General features: G+C 51.7%; 6 protein-coding genes across 6 annotated transcripts; 1 reads left to right on the top strand and 5 right to left on the bottom strand.

Moving 5' to 3' along the window:
• Window positions 1-4,194: 4,194 nt before the first annotated feature.
• NCS57_01122600 (Leucine--tRNA ligase) lies at window positions 4,195-7,228 on the bottom strand (the record flags this gene model as incomplete). The annotated part of the gene is made up of 2 exons (XM_053060947.1): window positions 6,617-7,228; window positions 4,195-6,564 (listed from the first exon to the last, which is right to left on the bottom strand). The coding sequence occupies exons 1-2, from the start codon at window positions 7,118-7,120 to the stop codon at window positions 4,195-4,197; spliced, it is 2,874 nt and encodes a 957-aa protein (XP_052909333.1). The 5' UTR covers window positions 7,121-7,228.
• A 574-nt stretch (window positions 7,229-7,802) lies between these two features.
• NCS57_01122500 (Methylenetetrahydrofolate reductase) lies at window positions 7,803-9,827 on the top strand (the record flags this gene model as incomplete). The annotated part of the gene is made up of 1 exon (XM_053060946.1): window positions 7,803-9,827. One exon carries the CDS (start codon window positions 7,803-7,805, stop codon window positions 9,825-9,827), a length of 2,025 nt encoding a protein of 674 aa, XP_052909332.1.
• Window positions 9,828-10,494: 667 nt separating this feature from the next.
• Window positions 10,495-11,723, bottom strand: NCS57_01122400 (uncharacterized protein; the record flags this gene model as incomplete). The annotated part of the gene is made up of 2 exons (XM_053060945.1): window positions 10,495-11,237; window positions 11,333-11,723. The coding sequence occupies 2 exons, from the start codon at window positions 11,721-11,723 to the stop codon at window positions 10,495-10,497; spliced, it is 1,134 nt and encodes a 377-aa protein (XP_052909331.1).
• A 1,631-nt stretch (window positions 11,724-13,354) lies between these two features.
• NCS57_01122300 (uncharacterized protein) lies at window positions 13,355-14,471 on the bottom strand (the record flags this gene model as incomplete). The annotated part of the gene is made up of 4 exons (XM_053060944.1): window positions 13,355-13,430; window positions 13,491-13,952; window positions 14,009-14,227; window positions 14,293-14,471. The coding sequence occupies 4 exons, from the start codon at window positions 14,469-14,471 to the stop codon at window positions 13,355-13,357; spliced, it is 936 nt and encodes a 311-aa protein (XP_052909330.1).
• Window positions 14,472-15,603: 1,132 nt separating this feature from the next.
• On the bottom strand, window positions 15,604-18,225 carry NCS57_01122200 (CTP synthase; the record flags this gene model as incomplete). The annotated part of the gene is made up of 15 exons (XM_053060943.1): window positions 15,604-16,199; window positions 16,297-16,458; window positions 16,528-16,843; window positions 16,892-16,970; window positions 17,020-17,132; window positions 17,187-17,194; window positions 17,247-17,395; window positions 17,454-17,543; window positions 17,616-17,622; window positions 17,684-17,734; window positions 17,788-17,809; window positions 17,858-17,866; window positions 17,924-17,970; window positions 18,022-18,030; window positions 18,177-18,225. 15 exons carry the CDS (start codon window positions 18,223-18,225, stop codon window positions 15,604-15,606), a joined length of 1,707 nt encoding a protein of 568 aa, XP_052909329.1.
• A 561-nt stretch (window positions 18,226-18,786) lies between these two features.
• Window positions 18,787-19,615, bottom strand: NCS57_01122100 (uncharacterized protein; the record flags this gene model as incomplete). The annotated part of the gene is made up of 2 exons (XM_053060942.1): window positions 18,787-19,158; window positions 19,211-19,615. The coding sequence occupies 2 exons, from the start codon at window positions 19,613-19,615 to the stop codon at window positions 18,787-18,789; spliced, it is 777 nt and encodes a 258-aa protein (XP_052909328.1).
• Window positions 19,616-23,275: the final 3,660 nt, after the last annotated feature.

Raw genomic sequence — 23,275 nt, 5'->3', positions numbered from 1 at the left:
GAAGCAAGTCCAAACCCTGGGGTCGAAACAGGACCAGCCACCCCCAAAGGGCCTACTTGGCACAGTCATGTAGGTGAGACTAGCCATGCTACTAATTACCCCAGTTTGGGTTTTTGTTATATGTAGAGTACACGTTTTATTATAAATGGCCTTTTCATCGAAGTTTATTACACGCAAATCGACTCTGCAAATTGTCAAAACCTTGTGGGTATCTTGACCTGTTTGGCCATCTATTTATAGCCACGAACCTCTTTGCGGGATAGCAAATCAAGAGCCTTGAAATAGAAGCTAGCAGGGGTTCATAGACCCACTAGGTTTTGCCAATTTGTAGATGCCTTTTGCAGGCTATCAATAGCGAGGTTTTGAACGCGATAATTAAAAAATTGACATTACATGCTGTTTATGTACTGAACTTTTATTATTTATTTAATCGTGTGGCTTCCCTAGTCGCTTTTTTCGTCTACTGTCGGTTCAAATGTCTCCAGAAATGACAGCCTAGACATATGCGTGCGAGGAATTGAACCACATGAACAAAGACAAGGATGACGGGATCTTGACTTCTCTAGTGGGTATGATCGTGCGTGCTAGAGCGCGTTTGTGAAAGATGTGATATGGAGCGAGAGGTGAATGGTTGTCAACCAATACTTCTCGATACGATAGTCAATTATTCCCAGCATAGTCTATATTCACGTTGAATATGGTCACAGAGGCGGTCTCTTCTCCTGGCAAGAGAACAAGGTCAACTAAACGCAAAATAGATTCGAAATAAATGCTAATATATGGCTATTTCGGCAAACAGACTGTTGTTTGTGCTGTAGATCTTTCCTCTCCAAAACCATTACCCTGCAAAGGCATTCACGGATTGGTGCAGAGTCGTTATAACACTCGAGCTAGCCCCAGGGAGGAATCTTGTCCTCGCCTCTGCCTGTCCCCAAGTCAAGAACAACCCCAGACCCCGTCACTCCAGGAGTGAAATGACTCGTCAGTCTGGTAGATCAAGGCACCGAGGAATAAAGAAGACGTGTGTGGTAACGCCTGATCAATATCAAGCATTCACATCGCCACTGTCCAGATTGCTGTATGCAAACAGCTATCCGGCCAAGTTTGTTCCTCGTTGTTGTGCCTCGCTCTTGTCCAGTCGACCTCTCAAATCTCATCCGTCAAGGAGCGTGGAATCTCCGTACCGCATGCGTATACCTGTCGTCAACCCTCCGTTACATTCGCAAGCCTTCAAACAGGTTTCGGTCCCCTAAGAAACACATTCTCCTCTTCAAGGCACATTCCCTTCCCCAAGAAGCATCCCTCTCTTCAAGAAACATCCCTCTCCCCAAGGATCATCCCCTTTCTCCCATCTTCCACCGTCGTCCTTTCAGTCATGCCATAGCTCCATGCAGAAAAGGACCAAAAAGACACAAAATGAACCGTCTGTCGCAAACTGATCCGACCGAAGAAGGGTACCCGATACCCTTCCACCGAATTCAGATTTCGTTGCTGTCGTAGCTTCCATTCTGAGTAGATGAGTTGCAAAGTACTCGAGGCATCATGGCCGTCGAGATGCCGTTCAGCCCGCGTCCAAAACACACAAAGATGGCTTCGTGATTTGTATTGTGGAAGTCCAATCCGTGACATACCGACAACCACAACCACAGCCACAACGACGAGAAAGAAATGAGGGATTTCCCGAGGACTAGATAGACAAGCCCTGACGAAAAAAAAAAGCCAGGACCCAAGACCAACATCGTAGTCCTGCAACACGCCCCGTGATTGAGCGTATCACTCGAACATTTCGCAATTCCAGATGACAGAAAGCTTGGATCCCCAAGTATAAGGATCCAAAAACACCATCATATGAAATTTGCGAAACTGGCGATACGTCGGTCTTCATCGGGCTGCCTCAGCCCTCCATCTGATCATCCCAAGGGGTGTCTCGCTGGTTGAACACCAGGGAATGCTGATCAGGTAGGTGGAAAAGGGGTTTGTTTGCCCCTTTGCACATGGCCAGCCGTGGTCGTTTCCTCCATGTCTCTTCGTCTCCGGCACTGCCTCGCCAAGGGATCAAGGTCGAAACTTGTCAACCTTCCTCTCCTCTAACGGCAGCCCGCAGCCTCTCCCAGGTCAATCCCCAGTCTTTAGCCCTGGCCAGTTCCCAGTATCTAACCCGAGCCAGTTCCTAGTCTCCAACTCAGGTCAGTTCCCGGTTTCCAGTCCGGGCCACTTTCCAGTTCTTAACCTGGACCAATCCCCCTTGTCTCTTCCGTTACCAACGGTCCAAAGAAGATGAGGCTCCATGAAACCTCGCTCAAAAGACCCCCTCACCACCTTTCAACGTGCGTTCGACATGCCCGGTGCTTCGACCCAAGGAACGAAACTGAGAAGTCGTCTCAGTCCTGGTCCCAGGACGCTATCAACCTCCATAGGTTGTCCGTTGATGAATGGTCGTCCGTCGATGGTCGTCCAAGCAAACCAACTTCCTGGAAAAGCCCAACACATGGGCAATCACCTTTCCATACGCAAACTCCTCCCACCGGCTCCCCCAATGCATCAGACGCCAAGAATGGTCAATCCAGACCGTCAAGCCAAGAACGTAGTCGAAAAGTCAAGCAAGAGCTCCTCATCCCTTCTGGCAGATCCTAGATTGCCCCTGAAGCCAAGGGCTAAAGATGCCTAGTTCGATTGCCATTATAAGAATTGCCGTTATGTACAGCAATCCTTTATACAAAAATCGTGTAGATTGCGTTGTGTTGTCCCCGGGTTTGTGTGTCCTGATCGCAGTTCCAATTTGACGTGTCCAAGAGCTGTAGATGTGTCGATCGAAAGAGCCCCGGGGAAATGCCTTTGCAAAAAAAATGATTTTGTTTGTGAGAGCGGGATGAGACGCTGTTGATGTGCTAGACTGTAAACGACCCGTAAAGGGGCTCACAGCATGCGATATGTGATGTCAAAGGGGTGGGTTGCAGATGCCGGGTTGTAAAGATGCTAATCCCACTCTCCGTTGTGCTGGGAGGATGCATGTTACTGAATGAGATCTGTCGGGTTGGTCTGAAGTGTTGACGAAAGCCTGTCGATCCAATCTGAAAGGATGAATGTCAAATGAATGTGATATGATGGGCAGTATGAGGCCGACCGGTCGTATGCTGTAATTAAAGAGTGGATAATGATAATGAACGAAGCCCTATCCAAGGGTAAATCAAATAAAAAAAAATGTGTGCAAAAGTAATGAATGCAGTAGTACCAAGCGAGTGTGAGTAGCTTGAGAAGATGCCAAGTAATGAATGTATGTTCGTAATGTATATAATGAGACGAGACCCATCAGAGAGGAATTCCCACTAGCCTATATACCGCGTTTTCATCGAGGACACATTGCCATTAATATCTTCCTTTACGTCCGGGGTCGGTGTAACAAAGGTGTAGCCCCGGGGTGAGGTCTTCGAGAGTTCCGGCGGATCGTGAAAATACCATTGTGGTTTGTTGAAGAGCGGGGTTATCTCAGGATTCACTCACCGTAGAGGCAGCAAGAGGTGAAGAATGATCGCGAATGAGCTGAAAAAGAGCTTAACTCGTCAACACATGCGGTTGAGGGTCAGCTGTTAGTGCATGAGACTCAACCGTATAACCTCTCCATACACGATCAAAAGGGGGAGAAAACTTGGAGAGCAGCCGAAAGTCTAGCACGCTGAAGTCCGTGTGGCGGAGATTAATCATTCAGCAAGAACGTCGCCGTTTCATCCCACAAGGTCTTGCGGGGTTCATTACCAGGCCGAGAGAGAGGCCGTATAGTTTCTTTACCACCATGAGACGGGGGTTTTAAGAAGCTTCGAGTGTGGCAGTGCAAGAATAAAGCAGCGAGATTGCCGAAACTGTGTTTGGGTACCAAAAAGGTACTCGTCGATGGCGAATCTGGCCTCATTTCCAGATTCAAGCACATCCATGACAGGCATATCATGCCCACTCAGGGGCAAAACACCATGATACCCCTCATCCGATCTTCGGAGAGGGGAATCATGGTCAAGCTCGACCCCCAGCATCACCATGCCAAAATATGAACACCGAGAACTATAAATGCTTGGTCATATGAAACTCCAAGATGCTATCACACGTCGCAGGCACCACATGCTTAGAGTCGGGTATCTCCTCATATCTATTGTCATCTAGGTAGTCTAGTCATCACAATATACGAATACATGGCTGATGGGATTACTTCCCCAGCACAAAATTGATGGTTTTTCCGCCCCTCACAGGAATGGCCCTCTTCGCGGATCTTAGGTCATACGGTCCCTTGGAGAAGCGCGCGGCTCCCTCGTCAGTCGCGAGAATCTCCTTCACCATCCAGTCGCGAAGCGCGTCGCCAGAGAGATCGGCTGGCGGTGGAGGGATCTTTACCACTCCACGCACCTTGCCATTGACCTGGACAGCGCACTCCTGCACCCGTGGCCGTACGAGCTCAACCAGAGAAGAGTCTGGCACAGGGAACGTGGTTGAGCGGAACAAGGAGGTAGTCGCGGAGGGATGAAGGGTAGCCCAACATTCTTCGGCGAAGGCCGGCGTTATGGGCGCCATCATGGAGATGATTGCCTGGGCGGCCTCGCGTCTAATAATTGGGCTGGCCGTTGAATTCTCGACAAGATTGTTGGTAAGGATCATAAGATCCGAGACGATTGTGTTGAGAGAGTAAACCTCTTCATATGATGCCGTGACCGAAGCAATGGTGCGCTGCACCTCACGCCAGATGGCTGCCTCAGCATCCCACTGCGCAAGCTCCTTTGCAGACAACGATCCAAGACGTCCGTGCTTGTCAGTCAAGTATTCTTGAGGAGACACTGTGTCGGAGACGGGCTCAGCAGCGATGGACACGATCTGATCGTGTAATCGCTGGAGCCAACGAGTGATACCTGAGATCTTGGCCTCATCCCAGTTGAGGATGTCCCCAACTGGTGCCTGGAAAAGCATGTGTGCTCGGGTAGCATCAGCGCCGTATTGAGAGATAAAGCCAACAGGGTCTACACCGTTGTGCTTGGACTTGGACATCTTCTCATATGATATGGTGGCCAGCTGCCCAGAAGAGACCACCTTGGGCTGGGCTGGGTCTGACAGGTCGACCTCATCAGGTTTGAGGAAGCGACCATTTGCAGGATCGATATAAGTCTTGCCGTGGACCATACCTTGCGTGATCAGACGCTTGAATGGCTCAGCAGTATGGGACGTCTCGTCAGAGTACTGGGGGAGAAGTGGCGTAGAGGCGAGGAACTTGTATATGAAGCGGGCGTACAGCAGATGAAGAATGGCATGCTCAATACCGCCGATGTATGTATCAACGGGAAGAGTCTTGCCAGCTTCGGGAGAGAATAGCTGCTCTTCATTGTGAGGGTCTGCAAAACGGGCGTAGTACCAGCTCGAGTCGACAAACGTGTCCATGGTGTCTGTGTCCCTCCGAGCAGGGCCGTCACACTTGGGACAGGTCGTGTTGACAAACTCAGGAGTCGCCTCCAAAGGATTTCCGCTGCGGAACGAAGCCCAGTCAACTTCAGGTAGTTCCACAGGGAGCTGCTCGTCAGGGACAGCCACAGGGCCACATGAATCACAGTGAACAATGGGGATTGGCGCGCCCCAGTAGCGCTGGCGACTGATGAGCCAATCTCGCAGACGCCATTTCTCAACGGCTTTTGCAAGCTCTGCTCCTTCGAGCAGTTTGATGATTTCCTCTCCTGCAGCAACAGAATGCTTCCCCTTGAAAGAGCCGCTATGCTCTGTCATGATTCCATGGTCGACAAAGGGCTCGTTCTTCATGGCCGTGGTCGTCTCATCTTCTGAGGCACAGAGGACTTGACGGACAGGCTGATCATAATGATGCTCTTTCCAGAAGGCATGATCTCGCATGTCATGGCCAGGGACGCCCATAACAGCACCCTCGCCGTAGTCGCCCAAGACATAGGGCGCCACGTAGACTGGAAGCGAGACTTTGGTGGCATCCGGAGTATCCTCATGGTAGGCAAGCGGGTTAATAGCCCGCACATGAGGCAACAGATAACCGACCTTGGAGTCTGGGGGCAGTCCCGGTATAGTGTCGAGGAAGGCCTGTAGCTCAGGGTCTGCCTTCGAGAGCTGAGCTACAATCGGGTGGCTAGCTGCAAGAGCTATGTACTGCACGCCAAACAGAGTATCGGGGCGAGTCGTAAAGACTTCGATAGCAGCATGGATATCATGACCCATGGCCAACACGGGGAACTTGACAGAAGCGCCCATCGATTTACCCAACCAGTTCTTCTGCTGAGCCAAAACTCTTTCCGGCCAAGCGTTTTCCTTGGCGAGAGCATCCAACTCCTCGAGGAGGGCTTCACGGAATTCGGATATGCGGAAGAACCACTGCTTGAGTTGTCTCTTTTCGACCTTGGCGCCAGATCTCCATGAGCAGCCATTGGCGTCTACCTGCTCATTCGCCAGCACAGTCTTATCGACAGGGTCCCAATTGACCTCAGCTTCGGCCTGGTAGGCAAGTCCTCGTTCGTATAGCATTAGGAAGAGCTTCTGGGTGTGTTTGTAGAACTTGGGGTCGCAAGTTGCCAGTTCCTAATAATTGTCAGTCTGACATTGATTATCCGGTATGACGGACCAAACGCACGCGATCCCAGTCCCAGCTTCCATTCATGAGCTCTAATTGCTCCTTCATCTTGGCCATATTGCTTGTTGTCCAAGTTCCCGGAGCAATGCCTCGTTCGAGGGCGGCATTCTCAGCAGGAAGACCGAAAGCATCCCAGCCCATTGGTAGCATCACTTTATCACCCTTCAACGTTCGAAATCGAGCGACAACATCGGCAATGGTGTATACACGCAGGTGACCCAGGTGGAGCGTCCCGGAGGGGTACGGGAACATGGGCAGGACATAGTGCTTGTCCTTGACTTGAGCAGCATCCTCAGCCTTTTCGGATTCCTCCCATCTCTTTCGCCACTTCTCGTCCAAGGTAGTAAGATCGACAGCGTACCATCGTCGCGAGACTGTCCTAAGAGTTGTCGTCTGAAGTGTCGTTAAACGCGGCCGGGTGGCGCTTCGGATAGAGTTCGATATAGCCGGCAAAGCGCGCCGAGCCGCAGCGCAGCTCATGAGCCTTCCGTGCAGCAACGGCATTGGAGCGTCGGCATGATGCGAGGGGGCATCAATGGGAGGGAGAAGCCGAGCAGTGTAGGAGCTTACACTGGTAGAGTTGAACTGAGCAAGGGACGAGAGGATATCAACCACGCGATCGTCCAGTGCAAAAAATCAGAGCTCGGGCCATGCCGGTACTTGGGTCACAGTATCCAATGGGCGCAAATGGGCCCTGCATGATACCCGGCCCCAGGTACCGCGCTGGTAACCTGGACGGGAATCGGTGCGTCATGGCTCTTTCCCGAGCAGGCGCCAAACCCAGAACAGACGCTGAAAGCCGACAGCGACAACCCAGGCCGTGCTTTCCAGTTCTGAACCCCGCTATCAGAGATGCCCCGCCAAACAAAACTCGTCCATCCCATCCCATCCCCCTCCAAATGAAAACCGAGCCAGAGGAAGTCAGCCTTCTTGTTTCCCGAGTTATCCCCTTTGGACTGAGGCTCTTGTCGGAGGAGAAGCCAGACGATTTCAGATAAAAGAGGTTCGGATCCTCCTTCCTCAATCCCCGTCCTATCTTAGCCTTTGAACTTCGTCGAGGCTTTGACTCGAACAAAACGGCCCCCGCCGACGATATCCGCCCAACTGCAGCACCGACGTCCGACATCATACCCAACTCGAAGCCTCAAAGACGCCGTCTACAATAGCAGTAGCTTTTACCGTCGCAATGGACAGGATCACGGACCGCATCGCCGCTCTGCCGGCTGATGGCAGCTACTTCTCTCTCGAGTTCTTCCCTCCCAAGACCGCCATGGGTTTCTCCAACCTTCGAGATCGTCTTCATCGTATGGAGCGAGCCCTGCGACCGCTTTTTGTCAACGTAACTTGGGGCGCCGGCGGCAGCACCTCTCAGAAGTCGCTGGAGCTGGCTGAGTTATGTCAGAGGGAGCTAGGGCTTACAACATGTCTGCACTTGACATGCACCAACATGAGCAGGAAGCTCATCGACAAGGCGCTGGAGGATGCAAAGGCATTGGGAATCAGGAACATTCTGGCTCTACGGGGAGACCCTCCTCGAAGGGAAGAATATCGCGACCCAGACGACTCAGAGGATGACGGTGGCCAGGACTTCAATTGGGCGGCTGACTTGGTCAAGTACATCCGCAAGACCCATGGCGACTACTTCTGTATCGGTGTTGCAGCATACCCCGAGGGACACGCAGAAGAGAGTCACCCCCTGGGTCAGAGCTTGGAGCATGATCTTCCTTACCTTGTCCAAAAGGTTGAAGCCGGCGCCGATTTTATCATGACCCAGCTTTTCTTCGATATCAAGGCTTACGAGCACTTCGAGAACACCCTCCGCGACCACCCCAGCGGTGCCTTCAAGACCTTGCCTATTATCCCTGGCCTCATGCCGATTCAGAGCTACCAGATGATCAAGCGCACAACGAAACTAAGCCACGCCCAGATCCCCGATGATATCCTCGACCGTCTTAATGCCGTCAAGGGAGATGATGAACGGGTCAAGATGGTCGGTGTGGATATTGTTAGTGAGCTCGTGGAGAAGGTCAAGGATATCAAGAGCAAGACGCCAGGTCCCAAGGGCTTCCACTTTTACACGCTCAATCTTGAAAAGGCCGTGTCCTTTATCCTCGAGCGAACAAATCTCATCCCTGAGCCTCCGGAGGATGAGGAAGCGCTTGTGGTTGACGAAGCTATTCCCATCCCCGCCCTCCAGGTCAACGGCAGCTCCAACCTACGCTCTGGAAGCCACTCTCGTTCTCGGGCCTCGAGGCGACACTCATCAGTCGGCTCAGATCCTCACAACCGAGTCATTGTGGGTGACCGACCAGCCACACACCCCGAGTGGGAGGCCACTGGACAAGAGGCCGGCGTGCGAGCCGAAGCCATCAACACCCGCGCCAACACTCTGGCCATCTCGGAGGGCGAAGGCGTTCTAGGCCGTGAGGCCACGTGGGATGACTTCCCCAACGGTCGTTTCGGTGACGCCCGTTCTCCGGCTTATGGTGAGATTGACGGCTACGGTGTAAGCCTCCACATGTCCATCACGCAGGCAGTCAAGCTCTGGGGCCACCCCAAGACACGGCAAGATATCAACGACCTCTTCGTCAAGCACATTCAGGGCCAGCTTTCAGCCATTCCCTGGAGCGAGGAGGAGCTGCTCGCAGAGAGTTCAACGATCCAGCCCCATCTCCTGCGGCTTAACCAAAAGGGCTGGTGGACTGTCGCCTCGCAGCCCGCCGTCAATGGCCTCCGGTCCAGCGATGGCACATTTGGCTGGGGCCCACCCAACGGCTTCGTGTTCCAGAAGTCATTTGTTGAGTTCTTCATCCCGGCATCTGAATGGAGCGTGCTCAAGGAGAAGCTCAACTCATCAGAGCTATGCGACTCGGTGTGCTTCTACGCCGGCAACGCAAAGGGAGACTTTGTGTCGTCGGACAATGGCGGTCACGTGGACGGGTCCTCGGGGGCGGGACCGAGCACCAACGCGGTGACCTGGGGTGTGTTCCCGGGCAAGGAGATCATCACGCCGACGATTATCGAGGAGGTGAGTTTCCGAGCTTGGTGCGAGGAGGCGTTTGGCATCTGGGGGGAGTGGGCCAAGGTGTACGGACGGGGGTCGGACAGCGAGAAGCTCCTGAGCGGCATCAAGGACGAGTACTGGCTGGTTAACCTGATTCATCACGACTTTGTGGAGAAGGATGCTCTATGGCAGGTCCTTTCTAGTTGATTGGTGATTGGTGGTAGTACAAGGTTACACGTCTAGTAATGCAAAACAGTAAAAAGTACAGTCTGTCGTACACCAGTGGCTTTGTGAGGATTGTGTCATGTCACGTCAAGACTCGGATTGTTTACGATGTGTTGATTGGTGTTGATTAGCTAGCTAATTCCCATACACGCCCCGTGAGTTTTCATTCCCATGGCCTTCCACAGTCAATCATAGATAGATCGTGAGGGGAAGACGTTGATAAACCCGCCCAAGAAGTAAAAGAACCGCGCTCGCACTTTGTAGACCTCGTGAAAGATCCTGGTATATAAACCGTTGTCGTGAGAAAAAAAAATGAGACGTAGAAGATGAATGAATGAAGAAGGACTGCTTTGTGTGTCCTTTGTTGGGTATCTGCGAAAAGGGGGCGAGTTGGCCATGTCGCAGAAGTGAAAGGGCATCATCGTTTGTTGAGATGCCGAAAGCGAAATGTCGAAATAGCCATGGTGTTTTGTTTTGCCAAGAATTAATACGGTACGCGGGGCTGTTGTTCTTTCTCTGGGGGTTACTGTATAATACAGTTGTTGTGGATGGATCTGAATGATGCGTGTTGTCGATACTCGAAAGGAGTATGCGAAACAGATTTCACCACTCAGATCATTTAGTGTGGTTCAGATGAACGGAAAGAGATCTAGATCTCTCCTTCACCGTCGTCATAGTCCGTGTAGTGCAGATCATCATGGTGGTTCATGAAGCTGCTGTTGTTGTTGGAGAAGCTGTTGAGCTCAGGCCAAGGCGTGGTAGAACCCATGAAGCTCATGCCAGAACCATAGTTAGTCATGAAGCCGCGGGGCTGCTGAGGCTGGGGCTTGCGCTCAACGTCGCCAAAGAGAGACTGGGGATGGATGGTGTTGGGGGGAGGATGAGTGAGAACCGGAGCCGCGATGGGCGCGACGACGGGAGCGGGCATCTCTTCGGGGGACGACCCGCTGCTCAGGGGCTGCTGCTGTGCGGCTTCGGCGATGGTAGCGGCGGCCTTGACGGCAGCAGAGCGGGAGGGCGTCGTTCCACGGGCAGGACCACGTCCGGTAGTCTTGGCGCGCTTCGAAGGGGTAACGTCCATCTCGTCAAAGTTGAACTCGTCATCCTCGCCCTCGTCGTCGGAGAGGGAGCGCTTGATAGGGCTCGAGACGGGGGCGACGGCGACCTTGCGCTTGGCTCCCTTGCCGGAACGGCTGCCGGGCTGGCTTCGAGACGGAGTAGGCTTGGAGGGCGTACCCGGGGCGAGGTTTGAGCCGACACCGAGGGAGAGGCAGTTGGCCACGTCACCGCCGTCGTTAGCGGTCTGACGGAGGGCTTCAGCGTCCTTCTTGATGGTGCGGAACTGGAACTGGATGCCATCCGCAGTAGACTGGCCAAAGTACTTGGCAATGTCTAAGAAAGAAGTCGAGTTAGTGAGATGTGCCATACGAGTGATGAGATATGTGGGTGTAAGGACATGAGAGCAGGGGCTAGAGGAAAAGCCGTACTGTTCTTGTCGATGGCTCCCTGGGTGGCAGGGAGGATGTTCTCGTCGGTGGAAAGTTCCTTGATGTCAAGATTGCGGGCGCGGGCTTCGGAGATGATGCTTGCCTGGGCACGCACGCGACGGAAGCGGTGGTTCAGGGCATGCTCAGTCATGTCGGAGCCGTAGCAGGCGACAATTTCTGCGGCACAAGAGAAAACAAAAGGGTCAATCCTCTGAATGGGCTTTTCACGCGAGATGAGGGGATCTGGGGATGTGAAGAAGAATATGAGAGAAGTATGCTTCTTACCCTTGTAGTTCCACTTGACCTCGGGGTGCGCTGCGACGATGGCGCGGACCATACGGGCCTGAGCCTCGTAGGTCTTGTAGTTTGCCTTGGAGTTTGCGGGGGCCATGATGATCTGCCTGATGATGCTGTTAGCGATGGTTGAGAGATGGTAGCCGCAGGCTCAGCTTTGGCCGGGATGAAGGATGTGAGTGAAAGAGAAGTGTTAAAAGATGAGATAAGAAACACGCGATAGAGGCAAGCAAAGGGTATCGCGAAGTCTCAAACGCGAAAACAATACTGACCTCAAAGGGAAATAAGATCGTTGAGAACGCGCGCGGTGTTTGACGAGTTGACGATCTCGAGGGGTGTGAAGGAGAAGAAAAGGTAAAGAGGCGACGCAAAGAAACGAAACTCGACTTGAGTAGTGAGAATGAATGGGAGCAAACGTCTATGACGTAGATAGAACAAACGAAATAGAGCTGCCCGAGCTGAACGCCTGTTTGAAAGATGAATGAGCGTGTGTGGTTTTGTGAAGGAGTTATTGTTTCCCGTGTTGTGAATGAGAGCGAGGTTAAAGGATGTGGATGAAGGCTTGCCCTACTTAGGGCAAACCGAAGATGATTCACGGACGATGTAAAAGAGAGGGACGAAATAATAAAAATGGTATACTCACCTAAGGAGTTTAAGACTATACTCGATGGCTTCTGTGAGGCTGGATAACCGTTAAAGGTCTCGAGTTGCGGCTGGCGGTTCTAGTTGCTGGGCGACGCGGGGTGTGCCTCGAAAAAGCAAACAGCCACAGCGAGAGCAGCCTTGCTGCCGTTTGCCAGCAACGAGATGCCCAGAACTCTAAGTAATAACAAAACTCTATAGGATGTAGTTGTTTATGTCTTGTTGACGTAAGAAATACTCGATATTGAGAATTGAGGTTGTTTTTGGCTGTTTCAGTCCGTTTGAATCTGGAGGCGGGACGAGAACACGGGCCACATAGGCCACTTTGGGATGATGACAACAAATGGCGGAAGGAGCGAAATCAGACAACGAAAGACAGCTTGAGATGAGAGAGTATCATTAGAGACAGTTCTCTATATTAGGAGTGCTTCACAAAGACAAGTCAAGCCAAGAGACAAAAGTCTGGTGGCTGGGAATCTCTTAGCATAAGGTGGTGAGATTTAGATAGTGCGTGACTTTGTGAAGAAACACGAACAGGTCAGGACAGAGATCAACAACAAGACAAAGGAACAGAATGCACAGATTTAAATATTAATTATGCGTGTGATTAATTATATACTTATATGTCTCGCTTCGTGTGTGATGGCGAATGTCTAAACGTCTATATCTAGTTTCTCGTGGCAGGTACCCCGCTAACAACAAGTAACGGCGGTCGCGTGTGGTGGTGCTAATGGTGGTTACACTTTACTGGTGCTTGTTTCAGAAACAAGCCAAGACTCGAGAGCCAAGACTCGAGAGCCAAGATCAGGATGGAGCCAAGACCCGGCAATCGTTCAAGGATTGCCCCGAATTGTGGAGCTTCAACTTGACCGGAGCAGCCGAGTCAAGACAATGAATTCCTGGCCGGTCCGAGATGGATGTCGCCTCGGCTCCGTCATCTCATCTCGTCTCGACTCCGGCTCCGATCAGCTCGACTCGACTGTTCTGAAGTCGACGTCCTCAGCGCCGTCTTTGTAACCCTCCAATGCTTGACTCGGCATCAGCACCTCACTCTTGTTCCATCTCTTCCTCATCCTTTCGTCTCCCTTATCGTGGTCGTAAAGGATGGCTGTTCTGACGGCTCGTCACTGTCGCAGCTCTCTCTTGGTATCGCACACCAAAACTACCATCACCATGTCATTACATCGTCTATAATTGATTAGGACCCTGGAGAGGCGCCTACTCGGTCTGCTCCGATTCCATAAACGGCCCCGCGTGTCGCGTCGGGGTGAGGCTCCTGCTGTGGCTCCGCGTCGTCCACTCCTTCATCGGGTGCTCCTTGACTGCCGTCTGCACCTCGCGGCTGTTGTACAAGAGGTACTGGAACCCGAGGAAGAAGTCGCACGACGCCTGGAACATGCCAGAGATCTTGAATGACCACGGGATCGCCGTCTTCGCCGTGAAGAACCAGAACAGCTTCATCGTGTCGCCGCCGATCCACGCCGCCAGAACCGACAGTCGCAGGCCAGCTGACGACTTGGATCGGTAGTTGATCAGAATTTGAGGGATGGGAAGCGTCGCCTCCACACCGAGTCCAATACATCCAATGGCGTTTGCGTAAGCACCGTAGAGCCCGGGAATCTGAGAGAGGAGCAACTCGAGAACGAAGAGGGCACCGGCGAAGTACATGATGGCATGCCAGTACCTATTTATCAATTAGTTCCCCGTCACTCATCCGAGGATCCCGGAGCAGACACCAACCTTCTGGGTGATCGCCACTGCCAAAAGTTATAAGGACGCTGGAAGCCAAATAGAGTATCGTCCCCGCCGGCAAAGGGGAGACCGGCCTCTCCGCCCTTGGTGGGCGGGGGCGGGCGGTAGTCGAGCGCAACCTTGAGTAGGACGACTTGGACAATAATCATGAGCAGCGACTGCAGGAGGAGGCTCGTATCGTATTGGGCATGGGGCCAGTAAAAGATCCTGTATATTCCGAGAAGCGCGGGTCAGCCACGTGTCGCGCCGAGGGTGAGAGGGAAATATCCAACCTCAGCAGGGACGCGACGAGCATGATGAGGGGGATATCCAGGGAGAAGCCGACGCTCGTCTTGTTCCGGTACATGGAGATGATCTGGTCGCTGTAGGACAGGACGGGCGACATGACGATGAAGAAGGGCGCCACCCAGGCCGTCAGCTCCATGAACCAAGCCATGATGTCTTGCTGCATCTCGAAGGCGTTCTCTGCAAGGCCAGCAGGATGGATCGGGCGCAATGGATGTTTATCGATGGGGGGACGGTCAAGGGTCGAGGGTGGAAGCGGAGGACGCGGACGGAGATGAAACGACTCAAAACGATAACGACAACCGTCCTCCGGGCCGGAAAGGGCAAGTTTCGTCTAGTTCGATGGAAGGAGTGATGGCCCGAGATGTGCAAGACGAGGCGCGAAGAGAGAGACACGGTGAAGAAGAAGAAGAGGGAGAGACAAGAATGGAGATGCAAAAAGGTCTAAAGTTGGCGAGGCGTCGAGGCGGGCGCAGGGGGTAAAGGAGAAGAGCCAGAGATTCTGGAAGAAATTAATACGGGCTGTGGGGCCCGAGCGCTGAATGGATGGAAGGCTAAGCATCTCACGCCCTGTAAGCCAAGCTTCTGTCCGCTGAAACCTTGGGGTTCGAGCCCGCTGAAACTCTCGAGCGTGAGCGCCCCCTTTCAGTGGACGGGCCGGGAGATGATGGGGATCGACCCTACGGCACTTGAGCCGCAGCCACTTGAGCACTCGTCAATCCAATGGGAATCTCGACAAATTCCCACATTCTCATGCCGTCGATCCGTTCGCTTGGGAATCCTGTTCCCATTCCGGGCTTGATGCTCAGACCGGATTGGTTCATTCCAGCTGAAGACACGTAGAATGCCCTTTCTCCTTTTTTTCTCAGTTCCATTTTTATCATCAGTTCGTAACGCGCAAGTCGTGGCATTAGGTGCCCTTTGCCACGATAAGCCCTATACTCGAAAAGCACACCTCTTGACCCCTGTTGTTTTGTCATCATCACGTCGGTAAACGGCGGAAATTGCTGCGGAGCTGATACCGTATCTTTTGCAGTAGTTCACTCTGAGAGACAGGGGTCAACTGGCACATGGAACTGGAACTGAGTGAACCCTTTGTCCAAGACAGTTGACGACAACCACACGTGACTCTTTTCCTATCTAGGACCATCAATAGACCATGGTTGTTTGTCAACCAACATGTTGACCAAACAGACAAACGGTTTCTAATTTGTAGTTAAACACTCTCTACACTTCGCAGCTTCCAGCAGTCTATCTAATCCGTAAACTCCATTTTACCACTAAACCACACCTTCACCCTACTGTCGGCTCTGCTGCTCCTTGGTGATCTCGTCAAGACACCCCGCGCTAGCAGCAACAAAACCAAGATATGTCAACGAAGGGCTAACAACTCGAGAAGTAAACTCCGGGTGAGCCTGAACGCCAACAAAGAAGGGATGGTCCTTGATCTCAACAACCTCCATGCGCTTTCCCGTCTCGTCCTTACCGATGAAGCAAAGTCCCGCCTTCTCAAGCTCATCGATGTAATCCGGGTTCACCTCATAACGATGCCTATGCCGCTCGCTCATCGTCTCAGCATCACCGTACAAGGCACGGAGCTTGCTCCATTTACTGTCGGGGGTAAAGAGCGTCTTCTTCTCGCCGAGCCGCATCGTGCCGCCCATGACCTCCTTGGACGATTCGGGCATGAAGATGACGACGCGGTGCTGGGCAACTGCGTCAAACTCCTCCGAAGTGGCATCCTTGTAGCCGCATAGGTTTCTCGCCGCTTCCACGACCGCCAGCTGCATTCCTAGACAGATGCCCAAGAATGGGACCTTGTGCTCGCGGGCCCATTGTGCCGTCTTGATGAGGCCTTCGCTAGATCGAACTCCAAATCCCCCTGGGACCAAGACTAGGGAGAGTCAGCAATCAGAACACTGTGAATTTGGTTTTGGCTGAAAAATCTCGCAAAAAAATCAGCAAGGAATAGAGAGACGCTTGCTACTCACCACCAGCGGCAGCTGTAAGCTGTGACCAAGCCTTGTGATATTTGGGTGAGTCCCCCTCCAACATGGCATCTTCGAGATGGTCCGCGTCAATCCATACGAGGTTGAGCTTCCGGTTGCATCGCATAGCTGAATGCTCCAAGGCCTTGAGCACAGAAAGGTAGCCTAACACGTTCATGGTTAGAAATTATCACCAAAATCTACCGTTAATAACGAGAACAGAGGGAGACTTACTATCAGGCAACGCAGTGTACTTGCCAACCAAGGCAATGTCAACCGGCTCCAGACCCGGCTTGATAGCAACCGTCTTCTTCCACAAAGCCCACAAGTCCGATCCTTGCTTGGCCACAGCCTCGGGGAGAATCAGCTCATCCAGCATCAATCCCTCAGCAAGGCGATCCCGCAGGCCCTGTTCCTCGAGAAGCTGGGGGACTTGGTAGATGGACTCGATATCCCGGACCGTGATGACCTGCTCGTTCTCGACCTGGCAGCTTCGGGCAATCTTGTCGACTGTGGCATGATGGAGGGCACGTTCGCAGCGGCATGCGATCTATACAAGCGATTAGCCATGGACTCGGCAAGTTGTGTCAATAACTACCAAGTCCGGGATTAATCCAGCGCTTCGCATCGTCTTGATGGCGTGCTGCGTCGGCTTGGTCTTTTCCTCTCCGTGGATACTAGACACTATCAGTTCTGGCTCTAGACAACACCCAACGGAGTTCTCACATGGGCACATATGACACATGGATGTTGATAAAGTTGCCCCTTCCCACTTTGTGTCGAAACTGGGTCAAGGCCTCGACAAAGGGCATACTCTCAATGTCACCAACTGTGCCGCCCTAGGTACAAGTTAGGAAAGCCGGCCAACGAGTGGCAGAAGCACAAGAACTTACCAGTTCCACTAATAAACAAGTCAGCAGCGGCACTAGTTTCAGGAACCAAAAAGAGCATACCAATACAGACGTCGGGCTCTTCGCCACTCTCGTCAACCGGGATCTTTGCTACTCGCTCGACCCAGTCCATGATTTCGCTCACAACGTGAGGGACGACCTGAACGGTTCGCCCTAGGTAGTCACCTCTCCGCTCGCGCTCAAGAACAGCCCTTGACAAAGGCTCCATGTCAGTGCGAAGTGTGAACGGTAGGAGGTAGGTGGACCAACTTGTAGATCTTGCCGGTGGTGATGTTGCTCTCTTTTGTCAGATTGAGGCCGAGGTAGCGCTCGTAGTTGCCCAAGTCGAGATCAGACTCTCTGAATTTAGTCAGCACATGAGATCAATGGCTGGCGACGGCGAGTCGCATGATGTCGCATGTGCCAACATACCCTCCATCTACATTGCAGTTCAGTCAGCTTGTAAGTTGACGATTTAGATTGCCAGGGACAAGAGTTACCTTTGAGAACAAAACACTCGCCATGTTCAAGTGGTCCTAGGGTTCCGGCGTCTATGTCCATGTGAGTTGGCAATTTTCGTTACATTTTGAGTCATGGGTCATACCTTGGTTCAGGTATGGGTCAATCTAGAGGGTCAGTAACTCCAACTAACTCGGATCAAGATCGCCGTATACCTTGATTGCCTATAAACTCTTCCATCAGCACTTGAGCGTGCGCTGCCAGGGACATCGCCTCCATACCGTGACTTTTAGTCCTGCCGTCTTGAGTAGAAGTCCAGAGGAGGAAGCTCAATGGGGTCAGCCAGGAGATAGAACCAAGAGAGCTAGCGTTTTCGTACCGATTATGCCTATAGATACACCACGTCAGAGATATCACGAGAAGCGAGGTGAAAAATTCGAGATAATTCAAAGAACCTGATCTTCCGGCGCAAAGTTCATGATGAGTCGCAATGCGACGGGCTCAGCAGGGGAATAACAAAGATAGAAGACACACCTTTCCCAATGCCACTAATGACGCCGCCGCTCACCAGCACGTACTTCATCTTGACGACTCGTTCCAGAGGCTGAATTAACGTGGTAGATGGTGAAATGCTTGTGCCTGCTCTCGGCGTGAACCAGTTGGTGCCCCGCCGATCCGGCGAATGACCAACCCCTGCACAGTATGCGCTCATCATGCACACGGTACCTTATCGATTCACAACCCAGCTAATTCCCACGTGGTCTGCGTTTAAGCCGAGTTTTTTCTTCTTTGGCATTGGACGCATCAATTGACTTTGTTTTAGTTAGAGCTGGTTGATATGCTTACGGAGTGCCTTTCCGCAACTCAAACTGCAAGTTTGCCTTGACACAAACACCTGAACTCATGATGTGCCTGATCTCTAACCGTCTGAGAGAAAATATGAGCAATTGCGCTGCGGGTTCGGGCCATTTTAACAGAGTAGACTTGGTCTGTTATAGAAGTACAAATACAAGATAACTCTCATGGAGCCAGTGATCACTCCGATAATCCTGACAGAATCCTAGCATCGATATACAGTATACAGTAGACCCAACATACCCAATCCACAGTCATTCATCATTCAGAACGTCCCGGTACTCACCCATCAAGCCTCCTCTCCAAGCATAAACCGTATACTAGCCTTGGTGATCCTCTTCACAACCTCCAACTCCTCCTCCCCCCTCGGCGCATAAATCATGAGGAGCCCCGTGTACAGCATCCTCCCACTCAGCGGATGCCGCTGTCCCCAGCCTCGCTCCAGCACCAGCTTGGCGTCCTTGGGCGCCAAGTTGAGGTGCATAGACCCGTCGCTGGCGTGCATGTGCGTAATCTCTTTCCTCGCCCACCAAGCTACTGGGTGAAGAGGACCGTCTGAGGCAATGAAGAGGGCTGGGCCGCGGCCTTCTGCCAAGGATTGGGCGATCTTTAGTTGTGAAGGTGAGGATGCAACTAGAGATTCGAGGAATTGATGGTAGCTCTGTGTAATTATTAGCTCTCATGTGTTATCAAAAGTCCTGAGGAATACTCACCTTCTTCACCTCTTCATCCCCCATATCCGTCAACTGACGACTAGGAACCGTCCAGCTGCCTACCTCTGGCCTCGGCGAACGGCGCACAGGAACATCATCTTCACTCAAAAACGCCGAGCTGGCATTTGGCCCTGCCTCTTTGATCGCCCTTGCGCCATCATAGCAGCTCGTGTGAAACGGTTCCTTGGTGATGGGTCGCAGGCACAGCTGGATGAGCCACCCAAAGACGTTGTAGGGGACGCCGCCAGGTCCAATCTTGATGTACTCGCGGTAGTCGAGGACCGCAACTCGTAGCACGGGAACTCCGATAAAGGTTGCTGCCAGGGCCGTAGCAACAACTCGTTGATTGCTAGCAATGCGCTGGAATAAAGATTGGAAGTGAGACGTCATGGTGATACCATCCATATTGAGGAATCTGCAGTACTATAATATCGATAACTGTTTGCTTGGCGCTGAGTATTAAATATCTAGCTGTAATCCGGAATCTGCACCGTCGTCGTTGTCAAAGTCCGGGCGGTTGGTGACGTTAATTCGGGGGCGCTCGGATTCGGATATGACGCTCGAGCGGATTTGCCTGTTCCGAAAGCCGAAATCCGCTCCGATAATCATGCTCCGTGCGCCCCACCGAGATCCGGACCTCCCGGCGACACGCGGATACGACGATCCCGATATATCACGGCTGCATGTGGCAGTGGTATCCATATATGGGCATTTCTGCTTACATGGCACGGGTTGTGGTTCAGTAATCGAATAGTGGCAAGTATACGAGGACTTCTATTGTTAAATGGAAGCGCTGCTAGTTGACTGTTACGGAAGCACCAACACTTTTACTCAACGCCAACAGCCTATAGTTCAGTTTCCATACAGTCGCTTTAACTTTGCTTTCTAGAGTCTCATATATTCGGTATATAGCATAGTTGTATCCGCCCAAAATATGCCATAACGGAGTTTGAAGGAGATGGGCACTGGTGCAAACACACATAGAAACACACCAAGTTGGAACACTACCTCCCCTCCATCGCTTTATTGCGCATACAACGCTTTGCGTTTCATCTAGTTCTGTAATAAGGGTGCTGATCAGGCCTTCTCTACTCCTACGCGCTACATCCACCTAAGATGCAACCTCTGAGGCATTGCGCAACTTCCCGTCGCAATTAGGTCACACTGGAAGATGTTCAAGTAATACATCAAAGGCATTCCCAGTCGTCCTTTTATGTATATACTTCAATTCTACCTGAGGTATATAACTAGGTAGCTAGGAGAACCATCACAAGCGCCTATACTTAGTCTATAAGAGCGGTGATAAGGTGGCAACTCTTGGCGGTGCCAGCTTTTACAGATTATAAGAAGCAGCTATATAGTTTATCTTAGCATAGTCTCGCACTCCATAGCGATTCGCTTTCTCTGTTGTCAAAGACAATATCCCAAGTCTCAACTTCAGGATTACGCCGTGGGCTTCAAGAAACCCCAATCAGGTTGCCCAGGACAAGCAGTACTGCCGCTATTATGACCACATATGAAGACGAATAGTTCCTTTAGATCACTCTTGACTTCATTCATAGCTATACTCGGGTATGGTCACTTCGTCACAGTGGATAGTCTCCCACCTATCTTGAACCACCACGTGCAAGTTGTCCTCGCGACGTTATATTTTGTATCTCTTGTGATATCACTCTCGCTTTGTCTACATCATATTCTTGTGTGAGGAAAGCGTGGTGACTTGCTGTACTAGTCTGATTGTGACTACAACCAGCAGCTGAGTCGCAGAGTGTACCAGGAGGAAGCGCCCCTGAGCAATGGGCGAGGAGCAGGATGCGAACAAGTATCAAAGCCGTGTGTTGTTATGTTCTATAGACTTAAATAAAGGCAGAGATATTGTGAAGAGGCGATAAGTGTTTATTGTGTTGAGTCTCCTTCTTGTTCTGAGTCTAGAGAGAGTCGGGAGGTGGACAGACAGGGTTGGTGAAAGTTGCCCAACGCAGACTATCGCCTATCTCTTCTGCTACGCATATATCCTCATCAACAATTTGAGATGAATTTATTCAAGTGCACACCGCAATGGTGACATTTACTATTCTCTTAGAGGTGCAAGTTTCGAACCCGTGATGCAAGTCGACATCCTTCTCCAGGTTTCAGTCAGGGCAACATTATGCGTCCAACTGTCGGGTATGCTATGATCACACGGAGTTTTCATTTACTCTCCAGTTTCTGTCTTCAACTGTGCAGTCTGTTTTGCGGGCTTACGATCAACCATGAGGATGAGGTGGTTTCCCCTGAGTTGCTGACACTACCAGGCATATGCCACGTCGGGCCAGAACGACATATAAGCAGTATCTGACTGCAGGTGATTTTTAGGCACTACTAGTTGCTCTGTGGTGATGATGCTGAATTCTCTAGTCTTGAGTTGCACTGCAAACTTGAGTATCCCTGCGCTGTAACAGTCGAGTATCCCTTCTTGCCGTTGCATCATTTTTTTTCGTCAAGGTCCAGTTAATGTCCAGTTCTATTTAAACATTGCAACACAAAGGCCTTCTGGGTTGAATATGACTCCATAATTCACAGTTTATGCTTTACTCTATAATAGATCTCTGTTGCGTGTATGATCTGACGACTCTCAGATATACTACCCTTGACCATTAGCAACACCTCCTGGCCATATCGAACAATGCTCGCCCGATATGTATATCCGAAGCATGGTTGTTTTAAATCCAGACGTGCCAAGTAAAATGAACATAGTCCAAGCATGAAAGATTGAAACCAGACGAGGAAACAAATCCTTGCATTAAAGTCAAGCAACTCCCGGGTTGCAGGCTTAACCTATACTCACCTGTAGTATAACTATGCCGCTGTCAATTCGCATCCTCCAATATCAGGGTCCAATATTAGCACCCAAAAGTAAACAGCCACCGGGACAGGGCAGCTCGCTCGGCACATGGGGAAAATCTCGAGACAGGTTTGTTTAGGGTATCTCGACCGGCTTTCAGAGTTGGACCCCGGCACCTCAACCGCGGACTTTGCTGCCGTCACATCGCAATGTATCATTCGGGTCATCAGTTTCGCGCGGCGCCGCATCCCATTCATTCCTCATTCCTTTGCCCCCGGAAGCCGCGACCATGAGCCGAGCCTAGGATGGATCGCACCCCATAGCAATAAGGTGAGACTTTCGGCATGAGTTCGCCAAAGGGCTTGGCGTCGGGAATCCCAGTGGAGCTGCCCTCGTACGCCGTCGAACCAACGCAAACGATGACGACTTGTCTGTGTGCGGGAGGTCACAGTCAAGGTATCCGTAAGGTACGGGACGGGCTGTCAGCGGGTCGAGATTGCTCGACTGCCGAATAAATTTACCCAAGAGGCAAGGATCCGTCAAATCTCGACCACCTCAGCCACCGTGGGCTAATGAGCACCCCCTGTTCAGATCCCTTAACTGCGGGATGGCCAATCAAGCGCCTCGGAGGAGCCACAAAGTCCACCGAGGTGGGCAAATTACCTGACTCGACTTTGTGTATCCCAAGGCTGGCGTTAGGCTGGCTGTCAGTCGACGGAAAAGATTTACCGGGTGGGAGATAAGGAGTGGACATGACCCCAACCAAGCGTGGGCGTACTGCAACCAGTTAACGTCAGCATCGGATGCCAAGAATCGTAGGGGATTCTGTCTCAGTGTGAGACAAAGTGAAGAGACCAGACCCGACTCATCGTCACAGTCAGAGCGGCCAAAGACCCGACGGGTACTCGTCCCGTCAGGGGACAGGGCAGCCTCTCGCACTCGCACTCCATACCACCCATGTCATGATGGATTGATTGATTAGTGATCGAGTTACCCTGAAGCATGGGTATCAACAACACGCGGCTTCTGATTCCTCCCTGCTTGCTGACCAGTTGTATTGTCATTGTGGTATCCGTACTGTGACCGGCTTGGTAGCATCAACCCACGTTACTTTCCCTGGCGCATAAACATCAAAGTTGACAGTACAAGTCATGGCTCGTCCAAGACAACCTAACCAGGGAAGAAGGTGAGAAGAAAAAAAAGTTTGCGGTTACGCCACCGATCTCCCCCTGCAGCAAGCA

This window comes from Fusarium keratoplasticum, chromosome 9 (genome assembly GCF_025433545.1).
Source record: "Fusarium keratoplasticum isolate Fu6.1 chromosome 9, whole genome shotgun sequence".
In the NCBI taxonomy this organism is placed as follows: domain Eukaryota; kingdom Fungi; phylum Ascomycota; class Sordariomycetes; order Hypocreales; family Nectriaceae; genus Fusarium; species Fusarium keratoplasticum.
Note: the sequence above shows the minus strand (reverse complement) of the source record. Positions and strands in the feature narration are given on the sequence as shown.